The 20,213-nt window shown below is 37.9% G+C and overlaps 2 protein-coding genes across 5 annotated transcripts in view; one reads left to right on the top strand and one right to left on the bottom strand.

Annotated features, from left to right (window-relative positions):
* Positions 1–20,213, top strand: part of timd4 (T cell immunoglobulin and mucin domain containing 4) — a 1,098,921-nt gene that overhangs the window by 226,768 nt on the left and 851,940 nt on the right. The gene's annotated exons all lie outside the window — the stretch shown is intronic.
* brd8a (bromodomain containing 8a) overlaps positions 1–20,213 on the bottom strand; it is a 34,460-nt gene that overhangs the window by 1,422 nt on the left and 12,825 nt on the right. For 2 of the 4 annotated variants that reach the window (XM_087301422.1, XM_087301424.1), the window contains exons 9-19: positions 19,461–19,652; positions 17,095–17,188; positions 16,790–16,924; positions 16,473–16,609; positions 13,187–13,598; positions 10,256–10,299; positions 9,865–10,136; positions 7,181–7,273; positions 6,894–6,962; positions 2,229–2,511; positions 789–833 (exon numbers count right to left, since the gene is read on the bottom strand). In XM_087301422.1, coding sequence (XP_087157548.1) covers positions 789–833; positions 2,229–2,511; positions 6,894–6,962; positions 7,181–7,273; positions 9,865–10,136; positions 10,256–10,299; positions 13,187–13,598; positions 16,473–16,609; positions 16,790–16,924; positions 17,095–17,188; positions 19,461–19,652 — 1,776 coding nt within the window. The remainder of the gene's footprint in view (positions 1–788; positions 834–2,228; positions 2,512–6,893; positions 6,963–7,180; positions 7,274–9,864; positions 10,137–10,255; positions 10,300–13,186; positions 13,599–16,472; positions 16,610–16,789; positions 16,925–17,094; positions 17,189–19,460; positions 19,653–20,213) is intronic. The other 2 variants (XM_087301423.1, XM_087301425.1) reach the window with 1 other exon arrangement.

The raw sequence follows: 20,213 nt of genomic DNA, 5'->3' as shown, positions 1-20,213 counted from the left end.
GCTGTAGCATCTTCCAGGTTGATGCTGCACACTCGTGGTGGATGAGGAGATTCTCTTCAAAAATGTGTAAAGCACACTGAGTGTCCAGAAAAGCATTATATAAATATAAGAAAGTATTATTATTATTATTATTATACAAAACGTATGTGCATACCTGAGTCGGATAAACTTTTTATTCGAAAAGGAAAGATGCGCATAAACTAAGATGGACACACTTGTACAATACAAATTCCAGTATGCGTATTAAAGTAATGTGATTTTGTTATAAGAGATCTTGTGATGATTAAAAAATGTGTGTGAATGGACAAACCAGCAGATTGTAAAACATCTTAAGTGTTGTTTTGGTCATTCTAAATTGCCTTAAGCTTTTCAGTATTAGTGTCATTATATTATTAATTACCTCCAGAATTGTCAAGAGTTCTGTGTCTGACGCCTTCAATTGCCACCATAGATTCATTGCGTGTCATCGTTGTCTTCTAAGGTGCAGATCATTTAATAAATAAATAAAAGATTGATGCAGCTTCTCATACCGCAGCAAATTCCATTTTTACTGTTGATGTTTGGCGCCAATTAATCAGGAAGTGATGATTTTGTTCTCTTTGACTCATTGGATGGAAACGCTGCTTTTTTCACACATCTTTCATGCAATACTCCAGTTTTGTGCATAATTTTAATTTGGATCCTTGGATGGAAACATATCTAATGGCATCCAGTAAACAAAAATGGTGATTCAGTTGCCATATCAGCCAGTATATTGTTTATAATGCTTAGACAGACAGGATACTCACAAAGAGAGAAAGAAGGAATGCAGGAGAGGCCATTGGAACACAGTCCTGTGAGAGGACAGAGAGATAAAGACACTCAAAACTCATATGCAGAAGCAATTTAAAGGTGGACTGTCCACTGAAATAGAATAGAAAAGAAGAAAGAGGAGTCTGTGTTCGATTATCAGCACAGTGATCTGTAGACGGTGTGACTAATGCAGGAAGGGTAACACCGTTTTTTCAGTCATCGGATCACTGTTGTTTTTACACTGTACGATTATCTGGGGTAGTGTTCAATTGCTGCTGTGTTCACATTGGATGACAGAGGGTAAAATGAGGTTATACACCGCATGACTATAGCAAACTACGTTTCATAGTTAAACTCAGCTCACCTTCATTCCCGAGTTATTTAGAATGTTTATTTAACGTGACATGTTTAATACTCATATTTGCTATGTAAATTTTCATGGCCACGTTCTTGGCCCTATTCACTGCAGAGAAGATTAAAGTTGCTTGATTTACATGTCAATTCATCAACTTAAACACATGGAAGTGTCCGTTTAACTGGGAGAAGAATAGAATTCTGGTTACCTAAATGGTGTGTTTCTGTTGTGAATGACACATTGGCAAAGTATACGAGAAATTATTATTATTGTTGTCATCTTCCATAGACATCATACATTTTTCAGCATTATCTCTCAGAGCTGTTGCATTTTTACACTCCTGTGAGATCTCCTAGATCAAGTGATCAAAATCTTCTTTTAGTTCCCCAGTCCAGACTAAAACATGAGGGGACAGAGCTTTTTCTGTGGCGGGTCCTTGAATATGGAAAACCTTGCCCCTTGAGATTAGAACAGCTCCATCACTATCGATTTCAAGAGTTCACACTTAGCTGGTGATTGATAATAAAGTGTATTTGGCATGCTGTCCTGGGAGAGAGCCCTGAGCTCAGAATATCCTCGAGCCTGGGGTTCCCTCCCATTAGAAGAGCAAGAGTGGAGTTTGAGCTTAGGTAGGTCTCAAGAACTCCACTGCTTGTAAACGTGCTGATAAGTGTCTGGCTAATAGTTGTCTTAAGATGCTATTTTGGAATACTCAATTTATTTATGGTGTATGTCTTTGGAGGGTGGGATAAAACTGGAGAACCTGGGGGAAACCTTAACAAACATGGGGGGGCTATTAATATTGACCTTAAAATGGTTTTAAAAAATTACAAACTGCTTTTATTCTAGCTGAAGACTTTCTCCAGAAGAAAAAATATTAAAGGACATACTGTCAAAACTTCCTTGCTTTGTTAAACATCTTGTGCAAAATATTTGAAAAAAACAAAATTCACAGGACGGCTAATAATTTTTACTTCAACTGTTAAATCACTCTATTTAAATATAAATGATGTTTCATCAAACAATAGCAGCATCACTGCTGATAAGAATCTACTTTCAAACGCATAAAAAAAAGCCCTGCCTTATCATTGGGGTCCTGTTTGCGGTTGGCCTCTCTGCCTCGCAGGCTCTTGGCACTGATGCCTGACTCTGAGGTCTGCATGATCAGCTGCGTGGCCAAAAACTGCTGGATCTGCTCCAGAACGTCCCTCTGCATCTCCACGGCCATGTGGAAAACATCATGATCTGAGCTGTTGTACATCACTGCGTTCTGGAACATCAGCATGATGTCGCGCTGGAACTCGGCCGTTGTGCGGATCAAACCGTTCTCAATGTTCTTCTTGATCGTGGACAGATCCATCGGCCTAAGATTACAAAATTTAGACATTTAAATGACATAAAACACATTGGATTGATTTTGGTTGCACTTTAATTAACATTACGACTAAGTGTATTTACTATTTACTATAGGACTATGACAAGAAGTACTTGGGAAACAGGAATATTTATTTTGATTGTATGTCCAACTCTTTTTATTTTAAGACATCAAGCACAAGTGGATTCTTTTGACAAAGGCAGAAGTATACTTTAGTTTTTAAGAAACTTAGGGCTCTATTTTGACGGTCAATGCGCTGAGCACAAAACGCAGGGCGCAAACGCTTTCAGGGCATGTTAGAACGCATTTTTGCTAATATAAGGATGGGAAAATCTGCCTTGCGCCATGGCGCATGTTCTAAAAGGGTTGAGTTTATTTTCTTAATGAGTTATTGGTGTTTTTTGAGAATAAACCAATTAGAGTCTCATCTCCCATTTCCTTTAAGAGTCAGCTGCATTCGCTATTTAAAGGACGTAAAGCAAGTCATAGGGAAAAACTGAGCATTTCACAAGCAAACAGTTAACAGTAACAGTTTTTTAACAGAAAACTGTTAAACAGAGCATCTACTGCGTGAGAATGAGAGATAATGGATCTACTTTCACTTTCGCTCTTGGATAGGGAAACCTTCATGCACAGACATCAATTAGTCTATAAATAATTAATTGCATTTGTTAAGCGCAAATTATCGTTTCAAAACTATTTCTAAATTCAGTTCTAATTTCCAGCAAACAAATAAATGAACAATAATGACCAAGTGTGGTCAAAATACTGAGTTATATCCTAAAACACATGCTGTGCCCCATATGGTCTAAAACCTGACATGTGGGCAAATCTAAGCTTGTTTTTATTAAAACAACATAAATATAGATATAATAAATAATACTGTTAATAATAATAACATTATACAAAAGCAAATTGTTATAAATGAACTGAAAAAGCCTCCCGAGATGAATAAGACATAAAAGCAGTGATTTTTCATATTTATGTAGGTTAGAAAATAATATGTTTTGTAATTTTTAATCATTTATATTCTATATTAATTCTTATTATATCCTTTATATATCCCTAATATTTAAATTTTTTCATATGTAAAGATATTTGCCTATTGCTCTCTTGTGCGTATTAAGCAGTGTGTAAGCGAGGCGCAACTCTGCGCAGGAGTTTAGACCGGGTTTGTTTTGGTCTAATGAAAAATCTATTTTAGTTTCTCAAAATAGCAACGCGCCAGCGGTCCGCCTCAGAACGCCTTCCTTTTTAGACCAGAACGCCTATGGGCGAACAAATGAGCGCTAATGCATTTGATATTAAAACAACGTAGCGCAACGCCTCAAAACGACTCTTGCGCCAAGCTGAAACTACCAAAAGACTATTGCGCCGCGCCTTGCGCCACACTGCGCCGGGTGTATGATAAGGCCCATAGAGTCAGTGGTGCAAAGTAACATTACAAATACTCAAACTACTGTAATTAAGTTGTTTTTCACAGAAATTGTAATTTATTAAATAATTTATAAATGTGTACTTTTACTTTCCCGTGAGTACATTTTTAGTGCAGTACCGGTACTTTTACTCCACTACTTTCCTTCAATCTGCAGTCTATATTTTTTTTTCTTGTCTATGTGGATTAGAAAAATCAGTCCTGTGATTTCTGTCCAATCAAATCGCACATAGAAGGTAAATTGCATCATAATGAACTACATCAAGACATGGGTGATTTATAATTGCAGCAACTGTTTGGAAGCATTAAAAGTGTCCAAGAAGATGTCCAAAATCTTTACACGCATTGACCCAGCAGCTTCAGTGGACATCTGACTTTAGTAGTCGCTTTGAGATGAGATGAGATTTAGTAAAAAAGCCTTTTACTAAATAGACTGACCCAGCTCATTTTTTAGGGTGACAATACATCCTCTTTTTCCTGGACCTGTCCTCTATTTGAGACTTAAAAATCCATTCAGCCAGGATTTCTAAATCGCCTAACATGTCCCGGATTCTGCTTTCGTTTTCTATAGCTGTCATGTAAAAGGTGTTCAATGCCAAAAATTTTTTTGTTTTAATTGTCTATTAAATAAGAATAAGAAAGAAAGAATAAGAAAGAGAGAAATTCACATTATTGTATGTGCTGTGGGGGAAAGATGTGTTTCAATCCAGCTACTGCAAGTATATTTATGTTAAAGAAAATATGTGCAATATATATTATTATAAAATTAATAATGTTTTGTTTGGGAACACTGATACAGCCATAATCTTATGATATAAACACAGATTAAATATCTGATCATGTAAATGTTTGTACTAACCATTCTGCACATTTTTATTAATTTAACAATAACTTACAACAATAACTCCCTATTTTTGCTCCCCTGTGTGAAAGCTATTTTTCAGCTCGAAACTGGATCAAAAATTCATCAAGAAACTATGTGTGAAATTGAAACTTTAGACACTCAACCATTAGCAGTTGGTCAGTTAACATTTTTTTTCTTATGTTCCTGCTCTCAGCTGTTTCTACCATTTGCTGATGGTAAAATTAAATAATTAAAGTGACCTTTTATTAGTATTTTGCACTTTAAAAATATATATTTTCTTTATTCTATTATGATATTTTTCAGGGTCTTAATATTTATTCTTTAATTCTTTTATATATATTCTTATGTAAAAGGTTCACATTTATGCAACCAATAGTTAATAAATTGGTTGTTTATTTCCATACTTACTGTTGCTCACTTTTGTTCTCAGTTTGATCTAGCAGTTCATACATTCCACTCAACGAAAATAGGTAAAAGTAAAGTATTTATGATTTGTGCTGATATCGGATTCATATCAATATTGGTTCGTACTAAAGGCTGCAGTATCGGAAGTTAAAATGTTGTATCGGGACATCCCTAGTTTAGATGCATGTCACTGATGAGAAGGATGTTTACTGTATGATGACCGAAATAGCCTTAGACACGCAGCAGGCACAAGACATCAACGTAATGTCAGATTGACGTTGTACCCCAACCTCATGGGGACGTTGCATTTTGTTTGGAAATGAAAATTGGGTTGACATCAGAACCCAACGTCCAAACTAAAATCAACCAAATATCAACATCTAATGATGTTACAGTTTGACGCTGTGTGGACGTTACCAATATGACGTCTATCAGACGTAGGATTTTGGTTGCCATACTTGACGAATAAATGTCAGTTTTTCACGTCAATTTAGCGCTGGTTTAAGATGTTGGCTTGATGTTTGATTTGTCACTTTTAAACACAACCTTAAATCAACCAAATATCAACGTCATTTGACAACATTATTGGACGTCAAAATAATGTTGTCCTAAGATGCTGACTAGACATAGAATTTTTGTCATCTGTCATCACAACCTAAATCTAACCTAATATTAATGTCTTACAATGTTGTTTGCCTGCTGGGCAATAACTAAATACACTACAGAATGTTATGTTTACACACAAACACAAATGACATGTGAATGCGTCAGCTTTCTACAGCATAATACTCACTACTCTTGAGTACTTTTTAAAAGGGCTTCTTTTCACTTCTACTTTAAATATTTTACAACAGTTACTTTTACTCTATTTGCACTGTATTTTTAGGTGCTTTTACTTAAGTACGATTTTTCAGTACTCTTTCCACCACTGCATACAGTGCAGTACACAACCCTATTTCGACTGTGAGCATATGGCCAGCCATTTTATCTGTATTATCTATATTATGCGCTAGTATCTATTTTCATGCTACTTGCACTCATTCATTAGCTGCTAGCATGTTTTCCATTACATAATTGTGCTTATTCGTTATGTACTACTAGTTAATTTTTTATACTAGTAATCATTCATTAGTAAATTTTCATTAGATAAAAGTACTTTTTTGATTTCACACTTGAAAATCATGTATGAATTATGCATATGAAATAGAGTTTGTCAAAAAGTCATGGTTTAGACTAAACCGAGTACTAGTACTTTAAGAAATAGTACTCCTACATTTAAATGAATTACTAGCAACAGTGGAAATACTAATAGTCAATATCTTAATGACATTTTACATATGTTACTTGTAACAACATAATATTTAATGCTAAAAAAAATAGTATCTAATGAATAAAAACTAGTATTTAATAAATTAATTTATAAACTAATACTGATAAGTACTTTTAACTAAAGAAAAATAACTAGTAGGTAATGAATGGTAATGTTTAATTATCCAGTTTTTAATGGAAAAGATATTAGCATCTAAAAAATAGGCAATACAGTACTATGTTTTATAGATGCACTAATATATGCATAAGAAAATACAAGTAACTTTGGCTAAATATCCATGAGGCATACACTCATTGTATTTGCTAATCTTTTGGATTGAATAAAATTTTCTCTCACCTGTGCACGATACTGTGGTAGCCAGGAGCGATGTCATCAGTAACCGGTTGCAGGAAGACATTTGCATACCTGTTCAAAATGACACATTATTACTTCATTTATGATTAAAAACTTTAGATATGCCAAGATATCCAGTAATACTGTAAGTGTAATATAAATATTCAGTGTTTTAATTAAATGAGGCAGTCCGCATTTGGTAAAGTCATTGCAGCTGCCGTTAAGAAGTTCTGGTGAGCACAGAACAGAATTTCAGCAAAAAGTTGGGTGGGCTTACTGAAAACCCTCACCTGTGATTGGCTGCTGCTCGCCACACCAGCATAATGGCTTTCTTCCAAATCTTCTGAGCCTGAATGGCTTCTTGGTCTTCACTGCAGATAGAGCTGAGGAAAAGGAAGATGGTATTATGTAATGGTAACATGATTCATTCTAGTGTCAGAGCAAAAAAGCTTTTTTTGGGTTAAAATATAATCATCAGAAGTATTTACGATTTAAAGTGACATGATATGAAGGTTGCGATTTGTCATTGTCCTATTATGACATACAAAAAGGTGGTTTGCCATCTCCAGGCTGGAGGTCCTTACTCAGAGTGGAGGAGTTCAAGTATCTTGGGGTTTTGTTCATGAGTGAGGGAAGGATGGAGAGTGAGATTGATGGGGGATTGAAATGCAGTCGATGTACCAGTGCGTTGTGGTAAAGAATAAGCTAAGGCGAAAGGCAAAGCTCTCAATTTACCGGTCAATCTACGTTCACATCTATGGTCATGAGCTTTGGGTCATGACCGGAAGGACAGGATCTCGGATACAAGTAGCTGAAATGAGTTTCCTAGATAGAGTGAGAAACTCGGAAAGTGTCACCAGGAAGAGCTCGAAGTAGAATTGCTGCTCCTCCACATTAGGAGAAGTCAGCTGAGGTGGCTCAACCATCTGTTTCAGATCCCTACTGGACGCCTACTTATGAAGGCCTCGAGGAAGACCCAGGACACGCTGGAGGGACTGCCTGGGAACGCCTCGGGATCCCCTGGAGAAGCTGGAGGAAGTGTCTGGGGAGAGAGGAGCTTGGGGTTCTCTCTGAAGACTGCTGCCCCTGCGACTCAGCCCCGAAAAAGCGGATGAAAATGAGAAGAAATGACAGAGTAATACGGCTGGGATGTTATGTAGGATGAAACTTAATTTCGCCCAAAGGAAAAAAAAGAAAATGTTGAACTTTTGATTTTTATTTTCGTATTCTGAGAAACGCAACCTCAGAGAAGAAATGTTGTGCTAAAAGGGATGTTTTGATCCACTCTGGGGGGATTTTGAGTCTTAGGGTGTTTTCACGTCTGTAGTTTGCTTCATTTGGTCTGGACCAAGAGCAACAAATGATACATTGTAGCATTTTCTGCCGTTTTTGAGTCCTTTTCACACCACACTGATTGCTTTGATCCGACCAGTTGAAAAAAAACAAAATGCTGTCATCTGACAAAGCTCACATCCCTGATCGGCCAGATGTTGTCAAACGTATTTCCTAAACTGCTTTTGATTTTTCAGAATTCAAGTGCGGGAAAATGCCAATGGAACCCCGCAAATAAACTACTAGCAGACAAAAAATTAAAGCACACCAAGACCAGCTCTTCAAGGACGTCTCAGTACACATTTTTGGTTTGCTTTTGGTGCACACTCGAGTGCGATTTCTACATTTACACCTGCCCAGACGAACCGCACCAAGAGGGAAATCAAACTCTAGTGTGATTCAACCGAACTAAATAAGGCAGGAAAATACCCTTAATTTGGCGTATATGTATATGTATGTAGAGGTGTCCCAAATGGCACACTAATGTTTTTTTACTAAGTGGAAATTTAAACCGTTTCTGATGACGTTTGACGGTTGCCAAATCAGTGAAATAAACAACTGAATTATCAAATAATACCTGCCGCGAGGTATTCACCATCGGGAGGCGCTATAATCACAATTTTGCTTTCACCATCAAAAATAAATAAAGTTATTCAACATGTGCGTCCGATAGCTCCGCCCCTTCCGCTATGTAAGCAAACCTGAGGTCGTTGAGTGCGTGAAGTGTCCATAATTACACACTTTATTTTAGCGGCTGAATGAGTGCATCATCCGGGTAATTAAAGTGCACTTATTATTTTTAGAGTTTTCAGTGTGAACACACCATTTATACTACAAAATAGCATAGAATAGTGCATAAGTATGCGATTTGGGACGCAGCTTCTGTGTTTCAGTAAATAGAACAATTTTTGGTGACAAATCTTATTTTGACACATATTTTGAAAAAAATGCTTTGAAAATGTTTAAAAATTCAACAATACACTCTGGCCAAATGTACTACTCTTTCATTATGAAGGTGGCTGGTTATGCCCAATTGACTTCCATTATAATAATTTTATTGATTGCTAAGCCATGACACTATGACATTATTCTGTATTCTTGATTGTTGCTAGTTTTCCCTCTTAGGAAAGAGTTTCGTTTTTTAATTTCAATGTTAATCATTATTTGCAGTGCAAAAAAAAGCGTAGTTTCTGCCTTCTTTATGGAGTATAGTGTGTGTGTATGTGTATGTGAGAGACAGACCTTTGCACACTTATCATGATATGTCTGAGAAAAAACAAATAAGCAGCTCAGGTCTCAGAATATAGTTAAGATAGTGAGTGTATTTATGCATACACACTGTAATCTGCTGTTTGTCTCCTTATAACTCCATATAAAAGCCAAAAACATTTTTGCACAGGCCTATCTAAAGGGTTAATGCTGCTTACTGATGATCAACAGTAAAAATGACAGCTTTGACCTCTTCCAAACAGAGAAAACCAGCAACAATCAAGAATGCATGATTATATGGTTCATGGCTTTGCGATCAAAAAAATAACATTGTAACGGAAGTCAATGGGGCAAAAGCAGCCTCGAACATAACAAAAGGGTGGTCAATTTGAGCAGTACACAAGGGTTAATTGCATTTGGATTGGACACATACAACTGTGAGGAGGCAGGGCTGCTGGGAATGGAGTCTGCAGTGGTGTGGAGCTGTATGGATGAGGAGGCCGTGTGCATGCTGTAGCCGTCCTCACTCTCGCTAGCCGGAGGGTCCAGCTCTGTGTCCCCATCTGCTTCAGAGAGATAAACAGCGTCTCCGTCCTCCTCTCCTCCACAATCCTCCGCTCCATCCCCTTCCAATCCGCTTTTCATCTCCGACACACTGCCCTCCTCCGCATCGCTCCCCGCTTCTTCCTCCTCCTCTTTTACTTCCTGTTAACGAGGAGTGTAAATAAATACTAAAAAGGGCTGAGTAAATGGTTTCCGGGTGTATATATTTATATACACTGTAGGATGGTGCATTATATGTTAGCGTATGCAGACAGTCACACCTTTGAGTGCTGTTTTATCACCGGGTCATCGTCTGACCGCGTATCTGTAAGAAAACCAAACATTTGTGAGTCCTTAAAGTCCCTGTGAAATCAAAATCAAGGTTTTTTAGATGTTAATATCAACATGTTAGTCTTAAAGATATCTATAAGCTAGTGTGGTCAGAAACAGTGACTAAATTCGCATTCAGGAGATAAAAACACTTAAAGTTTGCCGTTTGTGACTTTCTCCTAAATGGATCAGTGTTTTTTTTTTAATCTCACACTTCAGTTTCAAATAAATATTCTGACCAATCAAATGCTCTGTAGTATCTGACATGGCCCGCCCCCTTCAGGATGCTATTCTGACAAATCACCAACAAATGCCTGAAATCACAAGCAAATCAGTGCTCGTTCATTTGGGTTACAATCACACAGTGTGAACTATCAAACACACAATCTGAAAGAATCGCCGATGAGCTGTCGACGATTCAATGCAGTGTGAAATGTGTTCTGATTAAAAACAACATCTGCGATCACCTACAGCCAATGAAAGAGCAGCATCCACTAGTATGGGTATCTGCAGGCCAGCGGGAGGATGAGGAAGAAGTTAAAAGGGCTTCTTCTTAGTCTATTTGGACCCAAGAACATAGAGGAAAAACTAGTGGAAGTTTGGCAGCAGCACCCGTGTCTGTTTGATGTAGAGCTGCTCGATTATGGGGAAAAATCATAATCACGATTATTTTGGTACATAATATCTTGAAACCTATTTTAATGTTATTAGACCTCTTGAGCAATATATTTTTTGTTTGTCTTTTTTGAATCGCACTTTAAGCTGAATGCTTGTCTCTTCAAAAATATGTAGTAAAATATATCGTCATCATGATAAAGATAAAATATATCAGTTATTTAAAAATGAGCTATTAAAGCCAGTATGTTTAGAAATGAGAAAGAAATCTTTCCGTTAAACAGAATTTGGGGGAAAAATAATTCAATGGGGTTGCTAATAATTCAAGACGGCTAATAATTCTGACTTCAACTGTATATATTCAGTTATTTTCCTCCCTGTAAATAAGAAAAGGGAAAGAAATACATTAGAACAAAAATATGAAACAAACTGTGCTTTTAGCATCTTCAACGTAAAAAAACTACAATTATAGTTACAAAAATCCTTCAGTGAAGAACAGTGAGTGATTTTCTTCTCTTTTTTTTTTGTTTGATTAATGATAAAAACAGTTGGCAGCAGGATTATTGCGCGCTGTCACTTTAAGAGCAGTACGGTTCTGATTAATGGTTTCTCTTTCACGTTTAAAATGGTTTTAATGGTTTCTCTTTTGATTCTCAACTCGTTTGTTTATTACATAAAAGAGGGTTAATATGAATAATCACTAAACACTTTTTGTTTTGACACAAATTTGCATGTCTTTGACCATTAAAGCGCTCGCATTAAGATGATTTTAAATGTGTGTGCTCTGCTCGCCTTTGAGGCTGAGCGCACACACACAACAGCATGCGATCTCTTTCGCACTTTTAAAAACATGAATGATTTAAACTTATAGAAAGCAAAGTACGCAGTACGGTGCATACGGTGAGCAACTCCCCTGATCAACAAGCATGATCGCGTTCTTCTAATTTGCTTAAACTAAGCATTCTAAAGTATGGCTGTATTTTACAAGCAAGGATTCTGATACACCAACATGCAGCAGAAGCTTTACAATGTTGTGTGTGAGGGTGGAAACACGTCAAACTTATGTAATGTGAGGGTTCATGGAATCAACTTAAAGGTGAAGAATGGACTGTCTTTGACAGCTTGTGACATCATCTGGCACTTTCAGTGAGAACATTTACATGAACACCAATACTCAGATTTTAACATGATTAAGACAATACTCAGATCAAGAGTCTAGACTACCATGTAAACAGATTTTTGATTATTTTAAAGGACCACAGACACAAACTGCGGAGGAAACATTATAGGTTGGTGATGCAATGACGTTGATGGATCTATGTGCTATAACATGTAACCGGGAATCATGAATGTAACATTCAAAAAGCAGCTCATGTAAACACCTGAATCATGTCATTATCTTATTCAGATTAAGGCAAATCATTAGATCACTGATGTCCATGTAAAAGTAGTCACAAGCCCCAAACCCAGAAAAAAAGGTGATCCCTGAATTTTATAACAGCCTTTCCACAGGTTAGTAGTAAGCTAATGTAATGTTAATAGCATAATGCAAATCTTGCATTCATGCTAAGAAAATTATGTATTGATGTTTACTTTAAAGTTATTATAAATATTTATATTGTTCAATTATAATGCTTTTTTTTTTTTTTTGTCAAATAATTTTGTGTCTAAAAAGTATCTGTTCAGGCTGGTACTGTTTTAAAATTATCGATTTAGCACCGGTATCGAAATAACCTCAAACAATACCCAACCCTCAGCATATTAGGAAAGTATGATATCTTATTATCTTATCAGGGAAGTATATCATCTTACATCAAAAATATATGAATTTTAATTATAAAAGGAGGTGTGTTAACATATGACCAACTATTACATTTATTTACTTATTTTTCTGTGTAAGGCTGTAATTATTTGTCCAACAATAATAAATATAATAATAGTAATATACTGTGAAGTATTGTAAATGTACAATGTAAAGTAAATCTATTTAGGATCAGAAACTATCCTTATGCGATGATTTGGTGCTCAAAAAACATCATTAAAACAATATTTTAATGAAAACGGTGATTAATTCTGGTCAGGATTCTCTGATGAAGATAAAGTGCAACATTTATTAACATTATAAATCCATGAACTAATAAATATGCCCTTGATTGCTAAAAAAAAAGTCATAATAGCATCATGATTTGACCCAACATAAAAAGTCATAATAGCATCATGATTTGACCCAAGATAACAAATCCACTTACACGCTGAACTTGCCGTACCTGATTGAGAGCGTGTCCATTCCTCAGTCTCACTTTTGATCAGAGAATGCAGTGACTCTGGTTGCTCGTCCTGGGCCTGGTCTGTGTGCTCCGGTCTGGGGGTGTCAGGCTGTGAATTCAATCCAACTGTAGGTGTGGGGTCTTGAGGAACAGATGGGACAGTGCTGGACGGGGTGGAGTACATCTGTGCGCATCCACTGCTGGATCCACACGCGTCTGGACCCTCTCTTTTCCCCTCTAAGAGATTCAGGGAGTGCGGGTCTAAGTCTGCTGAAGTGCTGGATGGTTCTGGGCAAATTGGCCTGAAGGGGTTTGGCTCCCAGGAGCCTGTCAGGCTGTGACCCGTGTCCTCACACAGAGACAGCGCAGCTTCCACTACTGCAGCATCCAGCGCCTCTGCGTTCTCATCACCCTGCGTAAACACAAAAGAACAATCAGCTTCTGTTGCTGTTTACTGACATGATTAGACAGATGTCATATTTCTGCATTGTCAGCTAGTTTAACCCAACTAGAACTTTTAATTAAATTTTTGGGTTAAAAAATGCTTTCATTCACATCAAAATATTTTGAGTAATAGATAAAGCGAATATTCTTAGTCATCTCCTAACAAGTTCTCACCCAGCAAGTGAGTTTGTGTTTAATAGACATTTAAACAGATGACATGGCTAAAACAAGGCTAAATTTGGGCTGTCAGTGAACATCTAATAGACATCTAAGAATGGCCCAAAACTAGACTAATCAAAAATACACAGATTAGACAGACTTCACATGTATAGTCATTCATTCCTGTCTATGTGATGACCAGTCTTAGTTTTGAGCTAGTCCTAGATTTCCCAACCAAACTTAGCCTTGTTTTAGTCAAGCTGTGTATATTTAGACGTCTATTAGACTTCTTTTAAACACTAACAAAGGCTTGCGGGGCATCTCCAGAAAAAATGGGTAGGAATAACAAGCTGAGGAACTTTTTATGAGGGCCAAATTATAAGTCATGGTATGGTAAAATCATCGTACCATCATATATCTTGGTGAGGTGACTGGGTCAGAGTATTACTGAAAGAGCACTGATTTGAGGAGGGACAAACTACAAACTGGCAACAGGGTGGTGTAGTGCACCTTGGTTCATTGATGCAAGAAGGTAACGAAGATAAGACTATCCTGTCTTATCTGTGAAAACTGAAGGTCTAGTCTGGTAGAGTAGACACAGAAATGATGGTTCTGGAAGGAATCTGTCATGACATGCTCTGCACTTTAATACCTATTTTGACTTTGTCCACTGTTGAAAGTGGCTACAATGTGCATGTGAGTGTACAAATATTCTGGTCAGCTGAGTCTCTGCGCCATGTTCTTCAGGGAGTCCCTAAGTTTGTCCTTTCATGTGGACATATATTTGACATGTGCAACCTACCTAAACACTGTTGCAGACCAGGAAAAGCCCTATACTCACAAACATATTTTAGGTACAAGTGGACTCTTTGGGTAGGATAATACACCCTGTCCTACTGCACACATTGGTCAGCAATGTTGTAATGAATATGACGAAGAATTAAAGGTGTAGTGCAGGCCTTCAAAATCCCTCGATCTCAATCTGTTTGAGAAACTCTAAAAGGTGCAAACTCGATCCATAGAGCCATCACCACAAAAATATCGGACTTGGAAGAATCTGCTGCTAACATCTTGGTACCAGATACACAACACAGGCTCATCGGAAATATGTACTTCAGCCTATATTTTAGTGAAACCATAAAAATACGTCAACATATGTTTGACAGGAGTTTCTAAGTAAAATGAATGCTATGGGGTGACACGGTGGCTCAGTTGTTAGCAGTGTCACCTCACAACAAAAAGGTCGCTGGTTCTAGTCTCGGCTGGCTTAGTTGACATTTCTGTGTGGAGTTTGCATGTTCTCCCCGTGTTCATGTAGGTTTCCTCCGGGTGCTCTTGTTTCCCCCACAGTCCAAAGACATGCTCTATAGGTGAACTGAATAAACTAAATTGGTGTGTGTGCCAATTTAGCTTGTGTAAAATGTATGTGAATGTGAGAGTGTATGGGTGTTTCCCAGAGTTGGGTTGCAGCTGGAAGGGCATCCACTGCGTAAAACATATGCAGGATAAGTTAGTAGTTAATTTTGCTGCGGTGACCCCTGATGAATAAAGGCACTAAGCCGGAAGAAAATGAATGAATGAACGCTATAGTTGATTGCGACACCAACTTCTGTTTCATTTTACATTAATGACATTTACGCAGACACAATATCAACCATTTAAATATGAAGTAAACATCAAATAAAAATCACAAAACAAATTAAATGTGTCTATGATTTGTAAAATCTGCAAATACATTTGCCTCATCTATCTATCTCCATATTGGCATAATTTCTGTTGCGGTCCATTTTCTTGGTAGATTAAATTGTTGTACCTGTGTACTTGGTTCGAGTCTGATTAGGCACAATTCCACATTCATTCATTTTCTTTTCAGCTTAGTCCCTTTATTAATCCGGGGTCACCACAGCGGAATGAACTGCCAACTTATCCAGCAAGTTTTTACACAGCGGATGCCCTTCTAGCCCCAACCCATCTCTGGGAAACATCCACACACACATTCATAAACTACGCACAATTTAGCCTACCCAATTCACCTGTACCGCATGTCTTTGGACTGTGGGGGAACCTGGAGCACCCGGAGGAAACCCACATGGACGCAGGGGAGAACATGCAAACTGAACACAGAAACGCCAACTGAGCCGAGGCTCAAACCAGCGACCCACTAACTACTGCGCCACTGCTTCACCCCCATACAGTTCCACAAACAAGATAAAAGAAATGTAATTATAACCCTGAAAAGTATTCTATTGGTTAGGTTTATGTCAGTGCTTATCTAGACAATGTGATCTGTAAGACAAGCATTGCTTTCTCGTGGACATGTACAAGAAGGACATGTATCTAAAACATACAACGAAACAAAGTAACGTGTTCACAAAAATGCAGACCTAAAATCTACCCTATAGTCAACTTGCCATCTGAAACATCCATTGAAATGCATTTCCAATGTGCCTGGGCTGCAGATAACACAGCAGATATCTTTTGGTTTCACGAATGGAACCTCTAAAAGACTGTTGCCATCTTGACAGTACACATTTAGTCACTGCTAATTAGACTGGTCGGGTGGTCATAATCTTTTGACTCAGTGTAAATGGAATACATCTAATATAATGCATGACCCCTTGCATCATATACATGGACATCAAGCAAAAAAATCCCAGAACTAAAAAAAGCATGTCTAAATTACCTTCTCCTCGATAATGGCTATGATGTCCCCAACTGTCTCCAAGTCCAGCTCCTCTGCCATATAAGACACAGTCACCAGGTCTTCTTCTCCTAAAACTGCCTCCTTATTATCCACTGAAGCCCCAGCAGCTCCTTCACCTGTTTAAAATATTACACACACATGAAACTTTTATCAATGTTTTAGACAGGCATCTGTGATCCAACACACCAAACAAACATGGGACAGTCCAACCAAGGTATAATTAACGATTTAATACATTTAATACATCAGATATGAACTGAATGTGGCAGAAGGATAAGACAGAGTCTAAAAGAAACCTGTGCTGAGCGGGGCAACAACATCCACTGCAGAGGTGGCAGCACTAGGGGCGGAGTCTGCAGTGGCCAGTGAGCTGAGCTGAGAGGGGAACTGGGCGGGGCCTGCCTCCAGCAGACGAGACAGTGTAGGAGCACCTGAGACAAACACACAAGAGCAGCACACACACACAGTGCGGAGAGACAGCAGGCTAGGCGTAAAGCTGGAAGAGATGCACGTTTCCTGAATCTTATGAACAAAAACATGCAGAATTTGTCACATTGATTATAAAGCTTGTCTGCTATAATGTGACACTGCTGCCATCTACCTGTAGCTGCCTGAGAGGCTGGTAGTGAAGAAGTCATCATCTGATTCTCATGACTCCCCGCAAGTTGATTAGATGGGGTTTCTCCCTCGACTGCCTGCAAAAAGAGTTTTCTTTATATTGAAATTGTTTCATATATTTTTAAATATTCTCAAAAAGATGGTTCTAAGTAACAGTCTGAAACAGACAGGACTCAAGAAGTTCCTGGACAAAAACATTTGCAATATTTAATCAAATGGTGACTCATTTATAATAATTTCAAGTGAATCAATTCTATTTTCAATAAATGGTGTTCATCTGAACCTTTTGTTCATTTTTTTAAAGGGCGCCTTTTTTACCCCTCATCAAGATTGAAGATAAGTCTTTTGTGTCTCCAGAATGTGTCTGTAAGGTTTCAGCCCGAAACACCCATCAGATAATTTATTATAGCTTTCAGATTAATGAATTTCTGCTCTGAACACAATGTAGCTGTTTTTGTTGCCTGCACCTTTAATGCTAGTTCTCCCCGCCCACCATTCCCACGTGCCTGTCAGAGTGTGCCTCAATCTCCGGCTGCGTCTGATAAACAGCACAGAGACAGGCATGAAGAAAGCAGACCTCACGTAACACTTGTGAGAAATACCACGGTAAGAACTTTTCTTATGATTATTTGATGTATTTGTTAATACAGAGTTAATTCAAGCCTTTCTGCAATGATGAGTCACACACAATGTCGTTACACTCAAACATACACAGCACACGTGTTTAACTTTGCACTTTTTGCACAGCAAATGGCACATTTATATCTACTGCTGTATGGGTATCTGTTATGTTAATGTACAAAATAAACCTAATTTAACGTCCACAAGCGGGATTGAATCGTCTATAATTATAATAGTACTGACATGTGGCTGTGGTGATAAAGATGGTAAAACCGCTGTAATTCATTATAGACATGCACTGTTTTAAAAACTTGTAAAACTCATTCTTGATCACATTTGATGATGATTGATGGTCACAGACAGCTAAACAGATCTTTTAAGCAGATCAGTTGCTTTGCGCAGATCCTATCTTGTTGATATGATTATATGCGTTACTATGGAGACATGTTATTACGCGGCTGTTAATTAATTCGGTGGGCGAGGAAACCGCACTCCCACATCACGGTGGGCCTCAAGAAGGGATTTGGATCCTATTTTAACGTCAGGAAATTTAAAAAAGAGACTTATTGTGTTTTTATCACCCCAATATGACTGTGGACACACTATACAGAACTGTCCAAACAGAACAAAACCAAAAACCACCCAGCTATAGAGTCCAGACAGTCTATAACAAGCTGTATAAACACACACACATAAGCACCTAGCAAGACACACACACACACACACACAGACACAGACAGCGTGACGTTCTCTTCTTCATTCACAAACACACACACACACAAACACACACAGACAGCAACAAACAAGCTAAACGCAGCATCACGCTGTCTCATTCACACACATGCATACGCACGCTCGCTCGCTCAGGAGTCGGGAGCAATATTGTTAGACCGCCTGCTCCTATCCAAAATTAAACTATTTACTGACCGCTCCCTCGCTTTATTCGAAAATCTATTCCCACGCCGCAATAAATCTGGTCGGGTCCCGCGGCTGTTAAATGTAATGCAGACCTCTACTTTAATCCTTGTCATGCGCTATGTACTCTATTCCTAGTCTTTTTCCCTGTTTATCCTGTCTTTCTCCAGTTTTGACTATTTGCCTGTTTATCGACGACGTCGACTTCTTGATGGTCTGTATTTACCTGATTGCTCCTTCTATTGACCCTTGATTGAAATACTGCTCCTGTAACTAAATCTGCACATTTGGATTCGCATCTCCGTAAAAGCCTCCTTCAGTTACAAGTAGGTATTGATCTTCTGTGGAGGCGGGGCTTATCCACCCTATTACATCATAAAGTAGAACATTTTATTTCCTGTCATTCAAGGAAGACCACCCGCAATATAAGTTGTTGTTTTTTTTTTATTTCCGTGGCTCTTAGTCTGCCGGTTGGACCACATTTTCGAATTTTCATTGCCAATCTTAGCTAGTTGTAAGTTTGTTTTGGATCAATTTGGAAATTTCACAACCAGCGCAGAGCCCCAGAGGCTGAATTGACTTACCCCATATCCAGTATAAGCTGAGGAACAACAAAATCTCCAAATCTAAATACTAAATCTAAAGTTTCTATAGTATTATATACAGTACGTATAGTTTATTCTTTCTTTTTTTTTTATTAAAAGCACAATGAGCTAGATATGTGTAAGACTTTGCGAATTAATCTGCTGGATTTCTGTTAGGATCAGAGTCCACTCAGAGGTACAGATGCATATATATGTAAGAAATGCTGACCAGTCTGGGGCTGGTGGGCAGGAGGCTGCCTTTCTTCAGCAGTTCTGACAGGAGAGGAGATGGAGGCGGTGTGATCTTCTGACCCAAAAGCTTCTTCTGTGTTGATTCATCCAGCAGAGACCCCAAACTGGCCTCTACCACTCCAGGGCCTGGCAGCTCAGTCAGCGGCACAAACACTGTTGGTCCTGCTGCCTGCAAAACGGTAGGAATGATTCAATGTTGAGATTTCTGGCTTTTTGGTGTTTTATAGTGTCCAAAACACCCAAAATACACTTTGATACCACTTTATCAATTAGTGCCTGTATAGTTTTTGGTCAGAAAATCTCCTCTTTAGCAGCACATATATATTGAATGGCACAGTTTTATTCAGTGTACAGAGAGACATTTTCATGACTTTCATGACTTGCCTGATTATATACAGCATTTTATTCTATTTGAAACATAGTTATTTTCGAGCTGTTTGGGGTATTTTCTGAATTATGGCATCATAAAAAGAATTCCCAAAATTTCACTTGTAAAAACCTTTGACTATATTATATGAAAAAAATATATAATTTTGCACCTAATTTAATCCAATGTTTAGATTTTTGGTGTTAGAATTGTATGCAAATTAGTGCATATTTAATAAAATAGGGCCTCATTAGCATTTTTATGTTTAGAACCATTTTAGAAAACTTGTCATTCTTAAAATAATCAATTGACTGGGGAACTATTCTGTTTTTTTTACCCAGTTCACCTGAAGTGTTTCGCCTT

The sequence above is a fragment of the Danio rerio genome, chromosome 21 (genome assembly GCF_052040795.2).
Source record: "Danio rerio strain M-AB ecotype USA chromosome 21, GRCz13ab, whole genome shotgun sequence".
NCBI lineage: Eukaryota > Metazoa > Chordata > Actinopteri > Cypriniformes > Danionidae > Danio > Danio rerio.
The sequence above is the reverse complement of the archived record's forward strand: the minus strand, read 5'-3'. Positions and strand labels throughout refer to the sequence as shown.